The sequence below is a fragment of the Poeciliopsis prolifica genome, unplaced genomic scaffold (assembly GCF_027474105.1).
Source record: "Poeciliopsis prolifica strain line A6 unplaced genomic scaffold, Auburn_PproV2 SCAFFOLD011, whole genome shotgun sequence".
NCBI classification, from domain to species: domain Eukaryota; kingdom Metazoa; phylum Chordata; class Actinopteri; order Cyprinodontiformes; family Poeciliidae; genus Poeciliopsis; species Poeciliopsis prolifica.
In genome coordinates, this window is record NW_026562386.1 from 1,477,330 (window position 1) to 1,494,502 (window position 17,173).

At 40.3% G+C, this 17,173-nt stretch overlaps 1 protein-coding gene across 4 annotated transcripts in view; it reads left to right on the forward strand.

Annotated features, from left to right (window-relative positions):
* Nucleotides 1–17,173, forward strand: part of nfat5b (nuclear factor of activated T cells 5b) — a 35,291-nt gene that overhangs the window by 12,751 nt on the left and 5,367 nt on the right. Inside the window, exons 2-12 of one of the 4 annotated variants that reach the window (XM_055036473.1) lie at nt 5,011–5,136; nt 7,075–7,687; nt 9,183–9,369; nt 10,805–10,995; nt 11,359–11,531; nt 12,828–12,962; nt 13,060–13,112; nt 13,686–13,818; nt 14,506–14,592; nt 14,777–14,880; nt 14,999–16,889. In XM_055036473.1, the coding sequence (XP_054892448.1) occupies nt 5,011–5,136; nt 7,075–7,687; nt 9,183–9,369; nt 10,805–10,995; nt 11,359–11,531; nt 12,828–12,962; nt 13,060–13,112; nt 13,686–13,818; nt 14,506–14,592; nt 14,777–14,880; nt 14,999–16,889 (3,693 nt within the window). Of the gene's footprint in view, nt 1–4,578; nt 5,137–7,074; nt 7,688–9,182; nt 9,370–10,804; nt 10,996–11,358; nt 11,532–12,827; nt 12,963–13,059; nt 13,113–13,685; nt 13,819–14,505; nt 14,593–14,776; nt 14,881–14,998; nt 16,890–17,173 lie in introns of those variants that run through there. The other 3 variants (XM_055036475.1, XM_055036472.1, XM_055036474.1) reach the window with 3 other exon arrangements.

Sequence of the window (17,173 nt, forward strand, 5' to 3'; positions counted from 1 at the left end):
TGGTTCAGATGTTTAGCAATTTTCTGGAAGTTTGTTCCAGATTTGTGGTGCACAGAAGCTGAATGCTACTTCTCCATGTTTGGTTCTGGGCTGTTCTGCATTCTCAGAACCAGAAAACCTGTATGATGATAAGGTTGATAGAACAACAGCAGATATTTAATGTATTTTGGTGCTAAGTCAAATAGACCTTAAACAGAAATTTAAATGACTTTAGAACTGGGGTGACGACCTCTATCTTCTTAGTTTTAATGAGAACGCCAGTAGCAGCGTTCTGAATCAGCTGTGGCTCTTTGATTATAGTGCTACTATTCCCGTTACGTTTAGTAGCAAAAACATTTTGTCAACAGACTTATGATGCTTTCTGTAAGCAGTAACCACTATAATGCAATGATGTGACTTTTTTTCATGGCTGTTGTGCAGGAGGATGTAATGTAAATAACGTAGGCCTGGTCATGCAACATTCTTGAGCCAATCTGTCTGATTTGATCAGTTATTGTCGGTGTTGCATATAAGACTCGTGTTGCTGGCTTTTATCTGTATATGTTTCTTTTCCCATGCTCCTGGTGTGTTTTCAGTCTACATGTCTTGTCTTTCACACACAAACATATGCAGCCGTCTTTGCATAAACATCACTGGCAAGGACTGGCAAGTTTAAGATAACTTAGCCCAACATTCTTTTTACCCATACTGTCTATATTACTGTATCCTGTTACATTGTTTACTTTCACCGAATGTAGTCAGATCACTTCGACTGTCAACTGCAGCTTTTGTGAAACCTCAACATCTTGGTTAGCCAACAGTCATAATCTTGGCATGTTTGTCAGTTATTCTAACTGTTGTCTCCATTCATATTATGGCTCTGGCGTTCGATTTGAAATTGTGAAAGCAAACCTGATGAAGGAGATGTATAACTCTTTTGCTGTGCATATTTGTCATGTTCCATGGAGCCTTTAAGGTGTTATAGGAGCCTTTAAGGTGTTATCTGAAACTGAAAGGCTTGAAATGTGCAGTTTATGTGTACAGGACAGCTCAGCAACAAGGCAGCTCAAAGTGCTGTACACCATAAAAACATAGTAAAGTAACCAATTATGAAACGAGCAATAAACATACATTTTGTCGAATGCCGACATCAAAATCATCAAGCAAATGTACATTATGTTGATCAATGTTCCACTAACTATTAATAAAAGGCAACTCTACCCAAATGGGTTATTACAGATTATTATTAACCTATTAATACATTTGAAATGTTATTTAAAAAATACCCTTTGAATAAAACTGAATAAATCATAAAATGACGCACAGAAAAATCTTTTGCTGAAGGCTATTTTGACAAATTGCCTCATTGCAAACAGGCTTATTTTAAGCTGTTCATCAAATATAATTGGATTAAAACTAATTTTATGCCTTAATGATTTATTCATGTTGGACCCGAGATACCATAAATCAAAAAGTTTCTAAAAGGTTTTACTTTATGCATGTGTTAACTAAACAAGAATCCCATGTAAGGTTCTAGTTTTAACTTTAAAATTTCTTGGCCAAGTTTTATAGAGATGATTGAGACCGCATAACTCTGATGTGGAAATACGCCACGTTTTTAATGTCCAGCTCGTTATTCAAGCATGGATGGCGCGGTTTTATCTCTATTCAGTTTCGTTGTGTTAACTCACAAGAGACGCAGAGGCTCAAAAGACATGTCCCCTGATCTGCGTTACTATGGAGTCCCAGGCAGCCCTTGTGTAGGCTTGGCTGTAAACATTTCATGGTTGTTGTACATGGTTTGCTGCAGGTGCCAGCCCCCTCTGCTGTTTTTCCCCCTCAGAGCTTGGAATAATCTCCAAATGCACCAACTAGGTGAGCTTAAGCTTGCCCTCCTAATCACGTCCTCTTAAGTGGTGTTCCTGCTAAGTTCAGACAGTCCCCCTTGTGAAACAGTGCAGCCCACGGAGACTTTCTGCGACTAGGTTATACTACTGTTTTGTTTCTGCCTGACAGGATTCCACATGACAATGCCGCTAACCTGTTGAGCAAGATGCAGAGCAGAAAAGGGTCTGCTGCACAATAAACAAGACAAGGAGAGAGGTGGGTGGAGTAGTAGAGGGGTGCACAGAAAAGAGCTAAATCACTCACTCAGGCAAAAAAATAAGGGTGCCACGCCCCAGGTGCCAGGGCTAGTAAGAGCAAGCAGCTGGAATGTGAGGGGGAAATGAATGGGGAGTTTAAGTCCTGCCATTCACATGGTGAGTGCCTTCTTATTTTCACCTTTAGCCTCTATGACTTACAATGTAAACATCAGAGGAGATGGTGAGGGTATAAATAGAAAACCTAAATCCCATGAAGCAGAATTTCTACCATGGATTGAAACCAGTAGTGATTTGTTTTTAAAGTATGATTGTGAGGGAACTTAATTAGCCCAGGTAAGCTATTTAAATCAGGTTATCGTAATGGTATTAGCAGGCCAGGTCATAGCTAACCACATGCTGTCTGGTTTAATAATGTGTTGTGATGATTTTCACTGATCGAAGGAAAGTTAAAGTTGTTTTTCTGTGGTCAGACTTCAAAACGTAACTAGTTTCAGACTAAAATCAAAACAGCAAGTGGTGGTGTGTTTGAGTTAAGCTTACTCACTGTTGTTTTCTTTATTTTTTTTATTTGCTCCTCCGTGAAAGGGACTGTGTCCGTCACATGTAAATAAAAACTTGCACTCTGTCTGCTCGGGAGGACACAAACATGGTGCAAAATGAGACTTTTTGTTTTTTCTGCCTCCAAAAGCGTCATAGGAGCTGTGGAAACACTTTGAACAGTCCAGCCAGTGATTCGAGACCACTGCTCCTGAGAAGAGAGTGCATATTTTCTGTCTGTGCGGTCGGCAATCTGTTTACTGGAAGGGCTTTTTCAACTCTGAGCACATGTTGCTGCATGTGCAGTCTCTCAGAGGGCTACAAGACGACTACAATTTAAATTGTGAATTCAGAGGCTGAGAGAGCATTTGTGGGCGTGACAGGGTGTTTTCTTGTTTGTTTGTTTTTCTTGAGTGTGTGTGCTGTTTTCACATACAAGACATTTGTTTTGAGAACACTGCAAACAACCAGCACACTGAAATCCTCTGTGCAAGCGTGGTCCAGAATGTGTCCCGTTTAATCCCCGTTTCTGGGAAAAAGGTCTCCCGGCTCCTGTAAAAGCAAGTTTTTAGCGACCAGAGCCGTGGGTAGGTTTCAGTAGGTTCCAGGTTTGTCTATTGTACGCAGCGAGTGGTAACAATGGGAGGGTTAAGTATCCTATATATGCACCGATGCCTGGGACTCAGCTGCAAGTAATTAAAGCTGGCAGTTGGCAAAGAGGAGAGTCGGGTGACTGTGATGGCTGCTCTAAGTTCATACCATAATATTTCGACGATGAATCAGTCTGCTAGTAAAAGTGTTGTCATGCTGTTGACCTAAGCATCTTCCCTCCTCTTCCTCATAACCCCGAGGCAGAAACAGTGAAGGGAGAGAAATGGTTTTGTGTAGCCTCGTTGTCTGTTTTGTAATGAGATCTTCTGTTTATTTGAAATGTCACAACTTTCAGTCTGAAAAAAATGTAAATTAGAGATGCTTCGATTCTAAAAATAATTGAAAGATTTTCAGGTGCTGATACTTTCCATTTGAAAACATTTCTAATTAAATATGGGTTTTTTTCCCCTTCTGTTGTATAGCCAAATGTAAACAATCACAGTTGCCATATTGCCATATTAATATTGGTAATGATGCGTAAAAAAAAAAAGCATAATGATCTCTTTTGGACATATATTAAAAACATAAAACACTGCTGTTAAATCTGTATCTAGCAGCAAATATCAAAATCAAGTGCCAGTTTCCTGTTTTAGCTAAACAAAACCAAGAAAATTTTAAAGGTTTAAATCGAAACTTGGCACTCTTAGCATCACTAGTTGTAATAGTGTTGTCATGTGATTGTCATGCAATTATAGTAACACGAAACAAAATAGTAGATAAAATAATTATTTTTGATAATTAACAAGATTCGTAAACACGCCAATTTCTTATATTAAATGCAATCATAAGAAATTTACATAAATATTACAATGTACTGAGGCACTGGAGCAATATGTATTCCCCTTAAGTGATGACACTTAAAGTCTGCAAGTTTGAAACTGAAAGAAAAAAGAAAAGGCTGCATATGCGTAGTCAGAAGAAAAAGGAGCTGACCAGCCCTTTTCAGCCCTCCTGTCGTCTCTGAGCCCGCACACCTGAAGGCAGTGTCAGTCTGCAAATCTATGACACACCCATCTTTAACATTCACTGTTGGTGGTTTGTTGCTGTGGAGGCAATGCAGATATCAGGCTTTGACATGCATGAAGAATGACTGTAGTGTTGGTAATGTAGATGTCATGCTTTGACATGCAACAGAAACGGGTTTAAGCCGAGACAATGTTTCTAGTTCTCCTCTATGAGCTTTGAGGCCCTTTTTGGGAAATGTTTTTGTCACAGTGAAGCATAATATAAAATTAATGCTATTTTTAATGGAGTTTTTTATTTCACTATATTTTAGACCTGTTTTCTTTCAACCTACATAGCACTTCATGCTTTGTAAATGATCAACTTGTGTTTTGTTGTGCCTCTATGCGTAGTTCTGCAGAGTCTGAAAATAATGCAAAGGTGGAAACCTGTTTTGACATCTGAAGTGGAATGACAGCCATTCTGGCCACTATTTCCTTGTTGTTTTATCAGATGCATTGCCAACCAGGTCATGACTATGCTCCTGCAATTGCATACTTGTGCGGATGCACAATTGCATCATTGTTGTGTCATTATTTCTGATAACCTCATCTTAAAAAAAAAAAAAAAATTTACAACCCTGATGTCTCGTGTCGTTCTCGTGTCGTCTTCATGTTTTCCGTTAGCCTCCAGGCTGACTCACTGGGATCTCTATCCTTCACTTACCAACACAAAAAAGTCCTGTTAGTAAGTCACCTTTTTATTCCTTTTATTGGTCCCCCCACTTTCACAACAGAGTCAGTGTATGACCTTCTTGCCAGTGAGCTGAAGTTGCCTCCCTCTACTCAGCAGAGTCCAGAAGTCATGAGTCAAAAGAGCGACGGAGAGGCAGGCCCTCTCCCTTCAGCTCCTCTAGCATCAGGTAGGATCCTGCTTCTCCTTTCCTTATTTCTCCTCTCCAAGCAGGACTGATCTTGCCCCATCTTCCAAAAAAAAAAAAAAAAAAAAAGCACTACTCATATAGCAGTCTGTACCTGCATGCAAGAGGAAAGAAAGCCTGTCATACAGCCTGCTGCTCTTTGATTTTTCACAAGTGAGAAAAAAATCAATGCTGGAGAAGGAAGTTAATGTTTCTGGAATTGGGTCAGCTGAACATGCTTGCTTCCCTGTACCTGCTTGTTGGGATATCATTTTGTTGCTGTATCCTGCTGCACCAACAGATCTAATGTGCGCATGTTCAGCACATAGAGCATAATTATCATCTTTATTAGTAATGCGTCAAAGATGAAATTTAGGGCATGACTGAATGCTATGATAAAGTTATAGAAGCTGGGAAAGATGCTTTTGCCTACAAGTTTTAGTTAAAGTGACTTTGGCGGAAATGGAGCTGTTGTCTCACAGAAGTAAATCTTATTAGCTGGTAAATATAGACGTCCAGAAACAAGACTCTGGTTAATTAGCCTTTCCACTGCTCCACATGACAACAAAAGGCTCCGATTTAATTAAATAATCATAATCATGTTTGTGGTCTCGGTGGGTGGAGAAAGGACAGAGACCTTGTTTCTGTGTGTTCTCAGGTTGATGGATATGTGAAGATTAACAGAAATGAGAACAGTCAACTTCAAAGCATATATCAAAATTGACCAAAATCAGAAAATCATGCAATCTGTTGACATTTTGAGTTTGAGATTATTTTTTTCTTATGCTGTGGTGTTTTGATGTTCTCTGGAAGGTTAGAACTTGCCTGGCCATACTCTGAGAAAAATTGTAAACAATACATTGCAACCACAGAATTTTAAGACTTTTTGTCATCAAATGTTTGTCTTTTTCATTAAAACTTCTGGCATGCTATAAATCCCACCTTTTCTTGACCTCTTTCTGCTGGCAGTGCATGAAGATCAAACAAACATATTTTTTGCTAAGTCTATTATTTGCTCCCATTTTTCTATGTACCGCAGTTATTTAATGACTCTGTTAGTATTTGTGATACATTTTAAGGTTTCATTTGTACATTATTAATAGCTTTCAAACTTGCTCAGACTGACACCGCCTCCTTATGTTTGGACTTTTTTTCCCTCTCCAATTTTGCGTTACGCAAACTTGTGAAACACCAGAAAATCCAGATTTTTGGCAGCAGCTTAACCCCTCTGTGCTCCAGTCATTATCTAAAATTGCAGCCTTTGTCAGCATGTTAGAGCCACTTTGTTTTGGGTCCCAGTGGGGAGGGGGAAATGGTGTTGCATCATACTGTGATTTTCTTTTTAATTTTATTTATTTTTTGCTTTTCATTTGAATCAATCTTCACTGTTCAGCTTTTATTGCTCATTTGCTGTCTCACTTTTATATTCCAGGAAGTTCCCTCTGAAGCAGGGAGTGTCTGCATATAAAATGGTCTGCAGTTCTCTGCTTCGTAGGTCAGAAGCTTGTTTTGTTTTGTCTCTGTGGCTTCACCAAAGAAAAAAAAAAAAAGAGAGAGAGAAAAAAAAACTGCTTGTCGCCAAAAAAGTAGTCCCAATAAATAACATGCCACATATTGTTTGAGCCAGAACAAAATGCTAAAAATGATAAGAAATACATTGAGTCATTCAAGTTTTGTTTGTTAAGCCTGATGACAACACAGTTAAGGTGCAAGCTTCTCTTATTTTATTTGCTTCTTCTGAGCATCACATAGCGCTCTCAACAAAATTTACACATACTGCACAATCAGCACCATAGTGAGAAGGGGGAGTGTTTTATTAAAAAAAGGCAAAAAAGAAACATAAAAAAGAAACATAAAAAAATATAAATTGTATTGCTTACATGGGACTGGTACCCTACATTAGTTCAGCCTGTATTTACTGTCTAATTATTTACACCATAGATGCCTTGTCCTCTTCTCTGACCACGGAAGGGCCTCGCAGTGCTTTTTCCACCTCTTCCAGCACCACCATGCATTCCAGCACTTCATCCAGTGACCAGAACGCAGCTCACAGCAGAAATGTCGACTCAGAGGACAGCAGGAGTAGCCGAGTGGTACCAGAGATTGTCGGAGTCGTGGGCGGTAGTGGAAAAAGCAGCAACGGTGACCCTGCCGGAGGACGTGGTGCAGCCTCTCAGGATGGCCAGCCCCACCATCCGCTGACTCCGTCCAAGCGCCGCACCATCCTCAACATCTCCCCGCCGCCGCAAGATCTGTTCGACGACAGCCACATGTCCTGCCAGGATGCGCCGGCAGCCTTGGACTCGGAGCAGAGCAACAGCATATGGATGGAGGATTCCATGTCCAACTTCAGCATCATGAGTACTTCTTCTTACAACGACAACACAGAGGTGCCACGAAAGGCCCGCAAGCGTACACCTCGACAGAAACCAGGACCTAAGGCGGTGCGTGCAGTGGAAGCCAGCATGGATGTCTTTGATGCAGACAGCGCCAAAGCCCCACACTTTGTTCTGTCTCAGCTCGGCCCTGAGAGCAAGATACCGACTAAAACAAGGTTAGTAGTTGGTCTGGAATCACACAAGTTGACCTGTGTCGTAATAAAAATATCCATGCCTGTTCCTCTAGATCTCATGAGTCTAGATGAGTTAAAAATTAGGTGCATAACCATATGCCTTTTCCAAGTTTTCAGTTGGGGATTTTGTGGGCAGTCCATTTATTATTTGTGAACTCCAAAAATCTTTTATGACAGAGTTGAAAGAAAGTCCTACAAAGTCTCCTGCAAGACAGGAACCTTTACACAGTATACATGTAAAAGAAGACGCTCTGGTCAAATGAGAGTAAGTATTATCCAACAGGCAGAATTAAAGGTTTGGCAAAAAACTACACCCTGAACACACCATCCCCCATAATGGAGCACAGACATTGAATAGGATCTTGGTTGATGGGATGTTTGATGGAGATCAATACAGTGCAATACTTCAAGAAAACAAGCTGAGGAAGACTTCAATTTTGGGGTGAAGCTACAATGAGAATAAATCCAGAGATAAAGAAGTTAGAATTCATGCCACAATTTAAAAATTGATGTCACAGATGCTCCATCTAATCAAAGAGATTTGGAAGAACGCGTCATAGTTTCACTCTTTACCTTTCTCTACATGTGTAGAGAAAATACTTTTTATTCTCAAGGGGGTTAGATAGAAGTTCATATTATATAAGTTCTTCAGATTTACATTTTATATAAAAACTGAATTCCCCCACTTCCTTGGCATTCTACATTTTGTATTGGTCTGTCACTAAAGTTCTTGGCAAATGCATTGAACTATGTTGTCATAACATGACAAACTATGAAAAAGCTTCAGAGTCATGACTTCTTTTTCGTGACACAGTACATGAGTAAATAATGACTCATATGTCACTCAGCATATGTTATTCTGCAAATAAACTCAAGTGCTTCTTTTATTTAACTGACTTTATGAGGGTGTATTTTTATTTATTTTTTTATCTCACGAACTGTGATGACAGGTATAATCAGGAAATGACACACTGACCCTCACCAACAGATGGAAGTCTGTAGCAAACTTCTCTGGCTCCTCATTTCCCACAACAGTTTGACTGAAGTAGAGCGGTTAGATCAAAAAGAATGGAGGGGCAGGGCACTGAAGTACAAACAATGGTGAATCACAGAGTCTTTCTCAAAGACCTAGGATAAGCAGAGCAGATTAAATAAACAGATAACTGAACATTTCAAGAGCTGGGGTTAGAATATGCTTGGCTGATGGAGGGCCTCTTAAATCTGCATTGCTCAGAGCACCATGACAACTTCAGAGCATTTCCACTGTTGTGGGAGGGAGACTACAACCGCCGACTGGTGTATGTCTTTATATGTACATAGATTTTTGATTTTACGAGGAGTCGATTTATATCTTGACTTTTGTATGTTCTTAATGGTGTCGGAGATGCCTGGTAGGTTACATGCACAACAGTGGAGAAGAAATAAAGTTTTAGAGCTAAAGAGTAACTGCTCCTGTCAAACTGTTATTCTGTTGCAGCTCTGATGATTCTCAGACGACTAATCAGAAAGGAGGGCCCCTTACAATGCAGTTTCCATCGAAGTGTGAGGGAAAGGAGCTTAAAATCCTCGTCCAGCCAGAGACTCAGCATCGGGCCCGCTACCTGACCGAAGGAAGCAGAGGTTCTGTGAAGGACCGCACTCAGCAAGGCTTTCCCACTGTAAAGGTACCTGTAGCGATAATATCACTGTGCCTGTAATAATATTTGTATTGTAGTTTGTGCTGCAGCAAGCTTGATCATGTATCAGTTAAATTTGATTTGTTCAGTGTCATAAATAGGCGTCATGACACACATTTGCATTTAAGATTACCTTGACAGTGTTTCTTCATATTCTCAGCATTCTCTGATTAATAAATCGCAATACAACTGCGTGGTCAGGATTAGGGTCCATTAACATAGAGTACCACACCACACTGGGTGTGGTACTTCCACACCTCCTGTGGAAGTTCGGTGGATATGGTGGATAGCATTGTGCAACTTCTCATAAGGAATGTTTATTGTAACATGGATAAGAATAATAATAAATTAGTTACTCTTTCCTGAATGAGGTGGAAACTGGTGGTGTTAAAAGCTCATGTACGTTTCAACAACATGCTAAGATCACAGCGCTATATGGGGGCCTAGCATGACAGCTGCAGCAGATTGAAGGTGTCTTTGTGGTCTCGTGAAAACAAGGAACTGTTTTCACCAATCAGCATCTAAAAATAGTCTGTTTCCATGGCCCTTGTGAAAAACTTTTCTTGCAGACACAAGTTAATTTTATCAGCTTTGAGGTGAAAAATATTAAGAGTCTGCAAACTTTTAGAGACAGTTATCCTTAATTAGAGATCACTTTCTACTATTCAATCTAAAATGACTAATATTATTATTATTATTATTTATAAATTGTCTAGCCTTCTGGTGAGTGCCTAGATAAACAATGCTGTTGCAAACCAAGATAATCAAAATAAAACCTTTTTTAAGTTTGAGGGAAAGTAAAGCTGTTTCATATAGTCTGTCAGGAGCCCAAAAAGAGGTTGGACTAGGTAATGTTCTTGCTCTTAATCTTTTTAATTTGTCACCTTAGTATTTATGTCATCTCCTCAACAGATGTCAAAACTGGATCAATCTGGTTTGGTTCTTTATTGTTCTGTAAAAGATCAATCCAGTTTAAAAATTGACAATTACAAGCAGAAGATATATGAAAGAAACAGGCTTTTTATAGGCTGACATACATATGAAGCTTCTTTACAAGAGTAGGTAACTTTAGGGTCTCTTACTGTGCCTTGCAAAAGTGTTCATTCTTCTGTTCTTTGTTTTGTCATGTTGAAACTGTAAAGTTTATTATATTTTATGAAGATTTTATATGAGACACAGAACCAAGGCGTCAACAACCCTAACTATTTGACAAGGGACAGAGTTTGGATGTTAAAAGTCTGTCAAGGCCTAATTGTAAAACAGTCTATAGTAGCACCTGAGAACTGATGTTAAAGTGGCTCTATCATCCAATGTTGCTGAAGAACTGGAGAAAATATATCTGTGTTAATGTTTTGTTTTTGTTTGTTTGTTTTTTTTTCCCAGAATACACAATCTAATCAAATACCTGTTTTGTCATTCACAGCTGGAGGGTGTGAGTGAGCCTGTGGTTCTTCAGGTGTTTGTTGGGAATGACGCCGGGCGCGTAAAGCCACATGGATTTTACCAAGCTTGCAGAGTTACCGGTCGCAACACCACTGCATGCAAAGAGGTTGATATTGATGGCACAACTGTGATTGAAGTGACCTTTGACCCAAGCACCAACATGACACTGGCGTATGTAGAAAATTAGCTATTAATTAGCAATGCTTTTGTTTAATGATGAATATTGTTCTAAAATCTTCTTTTTTTTTACTATTTTATTACACTGTAAATTTTCCTATTGAAGCAAAAATAGCTAATAGCAAAACAATAGCTACATCTGAGTTATGTAGCTTACATACATAACTTGTATGTGAGCTATAAGATGCATGAATGCCCCATTCATTCCTTTAGGGGAGACAATGCATTGTACCGACATGCTGGTGAATTACATCTTTCAAAGAGCTGTTAGTTTATTAAATACTTTAATGCTATTATTGTGTTTGGAAGTTGAAGCAAGTCCAACCAAATCTAAATTTAGGTATTGTTTGCGCTTAGGGTCGACTGTGTTGGGATTTTAAAGCTCCGTAATGCTGACGTCGAGGCCCGTATCGGTGTGGCGGGGTCAAAAAAGAAGAGCACACGCGCTCGCTTGGTGTTTCGGGTCAACATCCCACGCTCAGACGGATCAGTGCTCACTCTGCAGACGCCCTCCTCTCCAATTCTATGCAGTAAGTTGGTCTTCCTGTTTGCCTTTGTTAAAATACTTTTTATTTACAAGTTGAAAATGAGGTAATAGGTCGTTTGAAAAATGTGTAAAATACAGGCATTCTATCATATGGGAACATTACAAATAAATCAATTGAGCCATGAAAGAATCAAACTAGTTGAATTGGAGAAAAAGGATAGGTTGACCTAAAACCTACTTGGTTAATAATTACCATTGAGCCTTTTTAGGCCTTGTTTGTCAATTTTAATATAACCAAAGGTCAGTAGACTCCTTTCTTTTGATGTTAGCACTCAGAGACAGTGCATGTCTATCCCATTAGATTGAGTTGTTTAATAGGTGCCTGCAAAGTGAGGGTGTGGTCTGTTTTCACAAACAGGAAAGACGGATAGGCTCATGTGTGGATTTGAGACAACAGCTTTGAGGGTAGCAGGGGAGAAAAAGAGGTTCATGACTAAACAATACAAGTCTGGAAGTCTGTTGTTTATGACAGAGCTTGCATGCAAACTAGGGAAATGTCTTTCGACAAAACACAAAAAGTAATTTCCTCTGGTTTATGATTGTATGTTCATGTAAATGTGTGTGTGCACATGTTCATGGTTCACAGGAGTGAGATGTGTAGGAAGGTGGTTCTGCCAACAATAAATAATCACTTAAATCAAAAGAGAGAAAATAAAGATGGAAACGATCAAAAGGCATCCAACTATGGATGCCTTTTGTTATTCTGGTTTGTATTTTCTTCTGAGTAAATAAGGTCATATTCCCAAGTGTAAGATTTAAAGATTCACAAGATTATTAAAAGCATAAAATCTATTAGAATTTTGAGCTTATTCAAGAGTTTGTGTTTGTCTTTTTCTTTTTTAAAGTGATGGCAGATCAACTAGTTTGGTGGGTCTGGTTGCATTGTGAATTAGCTTTGTAGAGATGGGATGAAAGTTATGCTCCCCTTGTTGCATAACAGACTTTGTTGAATTAATGGGATGATAAATAGTATCAAGTGTATAGATAGATAGATAGATAGTGTACAGATAGATAGACAGACAGACAGATAGTTTTTAACTAGCACAGACGTTGGTATTACACATTTCTGCTTTTTTTTCCAAATAAAAATCTGGCAATAATTAATCAGAAATAACACAGATCTCCTTTTTGAAGAGGCAAAAATCAGCTTAGATAAAATTTATTGGCAAACCCTCCCCCACAGTCTTCTTTTTGCCGAGTTAGAGGTGAGAGGGCATCATTAGAAAAACGAAAAATCAATGAATCTTATCAGTGTTGTCTGTATTCTCCCTGTTTCCAGCCCAGCCTGCAGGGCTGCCAGAGATACTGAAGAAGTCACTGCATACTGGTTCAGTAAGGGGCGGAGAGGAAGTTTTCATCATTGGCAAAAACTTTCTTAAAGACACTAAAGTCATATTTCAAGAAAATGTTTCAGGTGAGGAAAAAAAAACAACTTTGTAGACTTTTTTTTTTGTCAAGTTTAATTCAGTTTTGATGTGTAACATTCAGTGAAAATAAATTCTGTCTTCCAGATGAGAAGTCGTGGAAGTCAGAGGCAGAAATTGACATGGAGCTGTTCCACCAGGTGAAAAGTTCTTCTTTTTGTTCTGTCGTTTTTCTGAATTATTGAAGGTAATTACAAGTGAAAAGATTGGATAGACAAGCTTCAACTCCAGCGTGTTTGGGTCTTTCAGATATAATCATCTTAAATGGCTTTTGGTTCAAAGGTGTCAGTAGTTTCATTGTGCTTTGACCTAATTACGCTCAGTCTCAGACACTGCTGAGTGTGTCTTAACCAGGATTAAACCTTTGCCCCTGAAAACGACAGGATCAGTAATGCAGGAACTGACAAATCTGTAACATTTCTCCCTTTTGCATTTATGCACATTTTGAAACTACAAAGCTGTGCATTTGAAGTGCCTTTACAGCAGAATACAGAGAAAGCAAACAAAGTTTAAGATACATTCAAGAATGCAGCTGCAGAATAGGGAAAGAATAATTTTGTTTCTTTTTTCTTTCTCATTAACTGACTGTTTTGGCTTGAAGTTACTTTCAGATTCATTTCTTGTATCGATTAAGCTTACTGTACTTTCTGTACTTTGGGACTCAGTTGGCTCATTTTAATTTATTGTTTAATTTTATATCTTTAACTCCCCAGAATCACCTGATTGTGAAGGTCCCCCCATATCAGAACCTGTCCATCTCCTCTCCTGTTTGTGTGGGGATGTACGTGGTGACAAACGCTGGCAGGTCCCATGATGTTCAGCCATTCACCTACACTCCAGATCCAGGTTTGTTCAGCTAAAGAAACAAGAGACTGTACATTATTAAGCCCCCAACCCCAAAATAAAATGTTCATAGGTTTTACAACTAATATTAAATAATGTGTCTTGAGTTTATGTTTAGACCTGTGGCCATTTAACTTTGCAGCTTTTTTTATAACACTACCAGCTCCTGCAGTATTACTGTATTAGTATTACACTAATACTATTTCTGTACAATTTTAATTTCCAATGGACTACAGAGATGGTGTTTATTTCTATTTGAATTTGACTGGAGTATCTCATCTTTCCTCAAATTCTTCAGTTATGCATTCTAATTGTTACTGATACTGGTTTTTCTGTTCTGTTCATTTATTTATACTTTTATTTTCATTTCACCAGACTGAGTAACTAAAAGCATATTATCCCCTTCTGGGATTAATAAAGTGTTGAGTCTTATTATGGTGTTTCCTAATATTAGGCAACATTGCCACCTAGAGTGGAGTGTTGGTAATAATTTTCAATAGGTGTAACGCTCCTCTCCTTTCTGAAAGGCAAATGCCTGTATAGCACTGACATTTATCTAGTGTTTTACTAATTTCAAGATTCCTTCTTGTAACGCCATGACTAATAAGTTTTTAATATAAACAACAAATCTCTGTGAATTATGTTCTAATTAGCTGCTGTCTCAGTGTCTATTATCTTGTTTTATTTTAGATAATCTTGCAGTACAAAATGAAATTCCTGTAAAGAAAGAGATGCCCTCACCAGTGAAGACCTGTTCTTATGACGAGCAACTCAAAGGTTAGTAGTCATTTTTATTAAAATTATAACCTTATCATCATTATTTTATGCCTGTCAGGGAGATATTTTTAAAAAGTTTAATTTTTTGTCATCTTGAAGAGGGTTTTAATTGTCTCTTTTTCTTCATCTTGATTACGAAGAGCATCTAAATTAACATTTGGCACTCATCCTTTTACTCCCATAGCTGTAGATAGTGCCTTGATGCCTTCAATGTTGCCTTTAGTGAAGAGAGAAGATGTCACCCCAATGGAAGTGACAAACAACCTTCAGGCCTCTGGAGTATTTAAGGTGAATTACTGAGCCATAAACTGCTTTTGTATATTGTATATTCCTCATTTATAATTCCACTAACGACTTAAAACCCCTAACTTGTGCTTTTGTCACTTTGTGTTTCGTTCTTCACCAGAACGGTGATCTTCGCTCAACCCAGCCGACCCAAGACGTAGCAACAGCACATCTAAATAAAAGCTTAGTTTTCAGCAATAGCTTACCTCAATCTGCAGGTGATCCAGATGAAACCCAGGCTGCTGCTTTTACCAGTGTCGATCCATTAAGCACCATCCAGAAGCAGGATATTGCACCTAGCAGCTCATTCCCTTTGCCTGCAGAGTCTCTTCTCCCACAAGGCTCCCAGCAGTTCCTTTTAGAGTCCAGAGATGGTCTGATGCAAGAGAGGTCCGGCAGCGCTTCTGGAGGAGTGGGCAGGCTGTGTGTTGAACCGGCACCCCCGCCGCCGCAGCCACAGCTGCAGCTCTTCCCTCCAGATGAAGTGGCTCAGCTGGAGGAAGCTGTGAGACAACTTAAAGCTAAGGGATACTGTAACTTACCGATTCAGGCCGACAACTCGATAACCAAACAGCAGCAGCAACAAATCCAACACCAGCAACAGATCCAAAATCAGCAGATTCAGCAGCAACAGCAGCAACAAATTCAACAGCAGCAACAGCACATTCAGCACCAGCAGCAGATCCAAACCCAACAGATTCAGCAGCAACAACAGCAGCAAATCCAACAGCAGCAGCAGGCTTTGGAGAACTTGCAGCAACAACTGTTCCAGTCTCAGATCCAGATGCAGTGTGGCATGTTTCAGGATGCTGCCCAGGCCAAGAATGCAGACATTCAAGTTTCCCCATCAGGAGTGGTGACCAACCAGACATCACTTTACCCACCGGATCAACAGCAGCAGCAGCAGCAGCAGCAGCAGACTCAGCAGCAGCAAGCTGCCCTTTTTCAGCAGGCCAACGACCTTTGTTCCATGCAGACCAGCTTCCTCCAGCAGACCGCCACCCATCCCTCACCGACCATGTTCCACAATCCTAGTCCTCTGGCTGAGACGCAAGATCCACAGGCATCAATGTATCAGAAGGCTTCCCAGGAGCAAGTCCAGGCCGCGCTGTTCCAGAGCACCATGACAGTGCTGCAGTCTCAGGAGCAACAGCAATCTCCCACTGGGATTTTCCTTCCCCAAACATCCCTGCCCACCCAGCTTACAACCGGTGGTTCTCAGCAGCAGCAGCAACAACAGCAGCAGCAGCAACAGCAGCAGCTGGCCTTCCTTAATGCTCTGCAATCCTCCTCTCCTGAACCGCAGTCAGTATTTCAGACGCAGGCCCAGATATCCCCCATGCAGCAGAGAAGCCCCATGGAGCAGCAGCAGTCGCCACAGCCTCCACCGCTCACACAGCCGCCCCAGCAGCCAGCCATGTTTCAGAGCATCTCCCCCCATTCCTCTCCAAACACACTCTCTCCAGGCCAGCAGCAACAACAGCAAACAGGCTTAATGTTCTGTAACAACAACCTGTCCACACAACCACAGGCCCCTAACCTCATTTTTACCAGTCCAGGCCAAATGCCTCCTCTCACCACCAGCAGTCTAGTTTCCCAGGAGTCCCAAAGCCCGTCTCTGCTGTTTTCCCAAGCCAGCATGGTGGGTGTCAATCAGCAGAACCAGCCTGAGCCCATGGCCTTAGGGAATCCCACCAATTCACCACAGCAAGTCATGTTTCAGGAGCAGCAGCCAATGCAGTTAGGCAACACCTCCAACAACCAGCATGAGCAGCCAGTGGGTCTCTTCATCCCTCCATCCAACATGTCTCCCATGCAGGGGGGGATGGCTGTTCCCGAGCTCACTCAGTCGAGCATGTTTGCCTCCCAGAACGGCGTGGCGAACCTTCCGACCACCACCTCCTCTCCCGTCCAGCAGCCAGGAAACTTGTTCCAGCACGCTGTGAGCGGGAGCATCAGTCAACCCAGTCAGCCTCAGCAGCCGGACCTTTTCATCTTCGGGATGCAGAACGGTAAGAGTGTTATAAACAAGCTGAACTCCTGTTAAAACCGATAAGTTAACAGAACAACAAGTGGCGGCAAGCTTGTCTTAATGTTTATAAGTAAACAGAGGGAAGAAAAACCACAGTGTTCATGTTTTGGCTCATTGCGCTGGATTAACTCTTCACAATTACATTTTTTCTTGGTGGCAGCGCATATTTTTCCACTGTGTTATGTCGTCCTAAAATACATTTACAGTGGCTTTATAAAGTATCCACACCAGTTGATTTTCTTTTTAATTTTGTAAGGTTAAAAT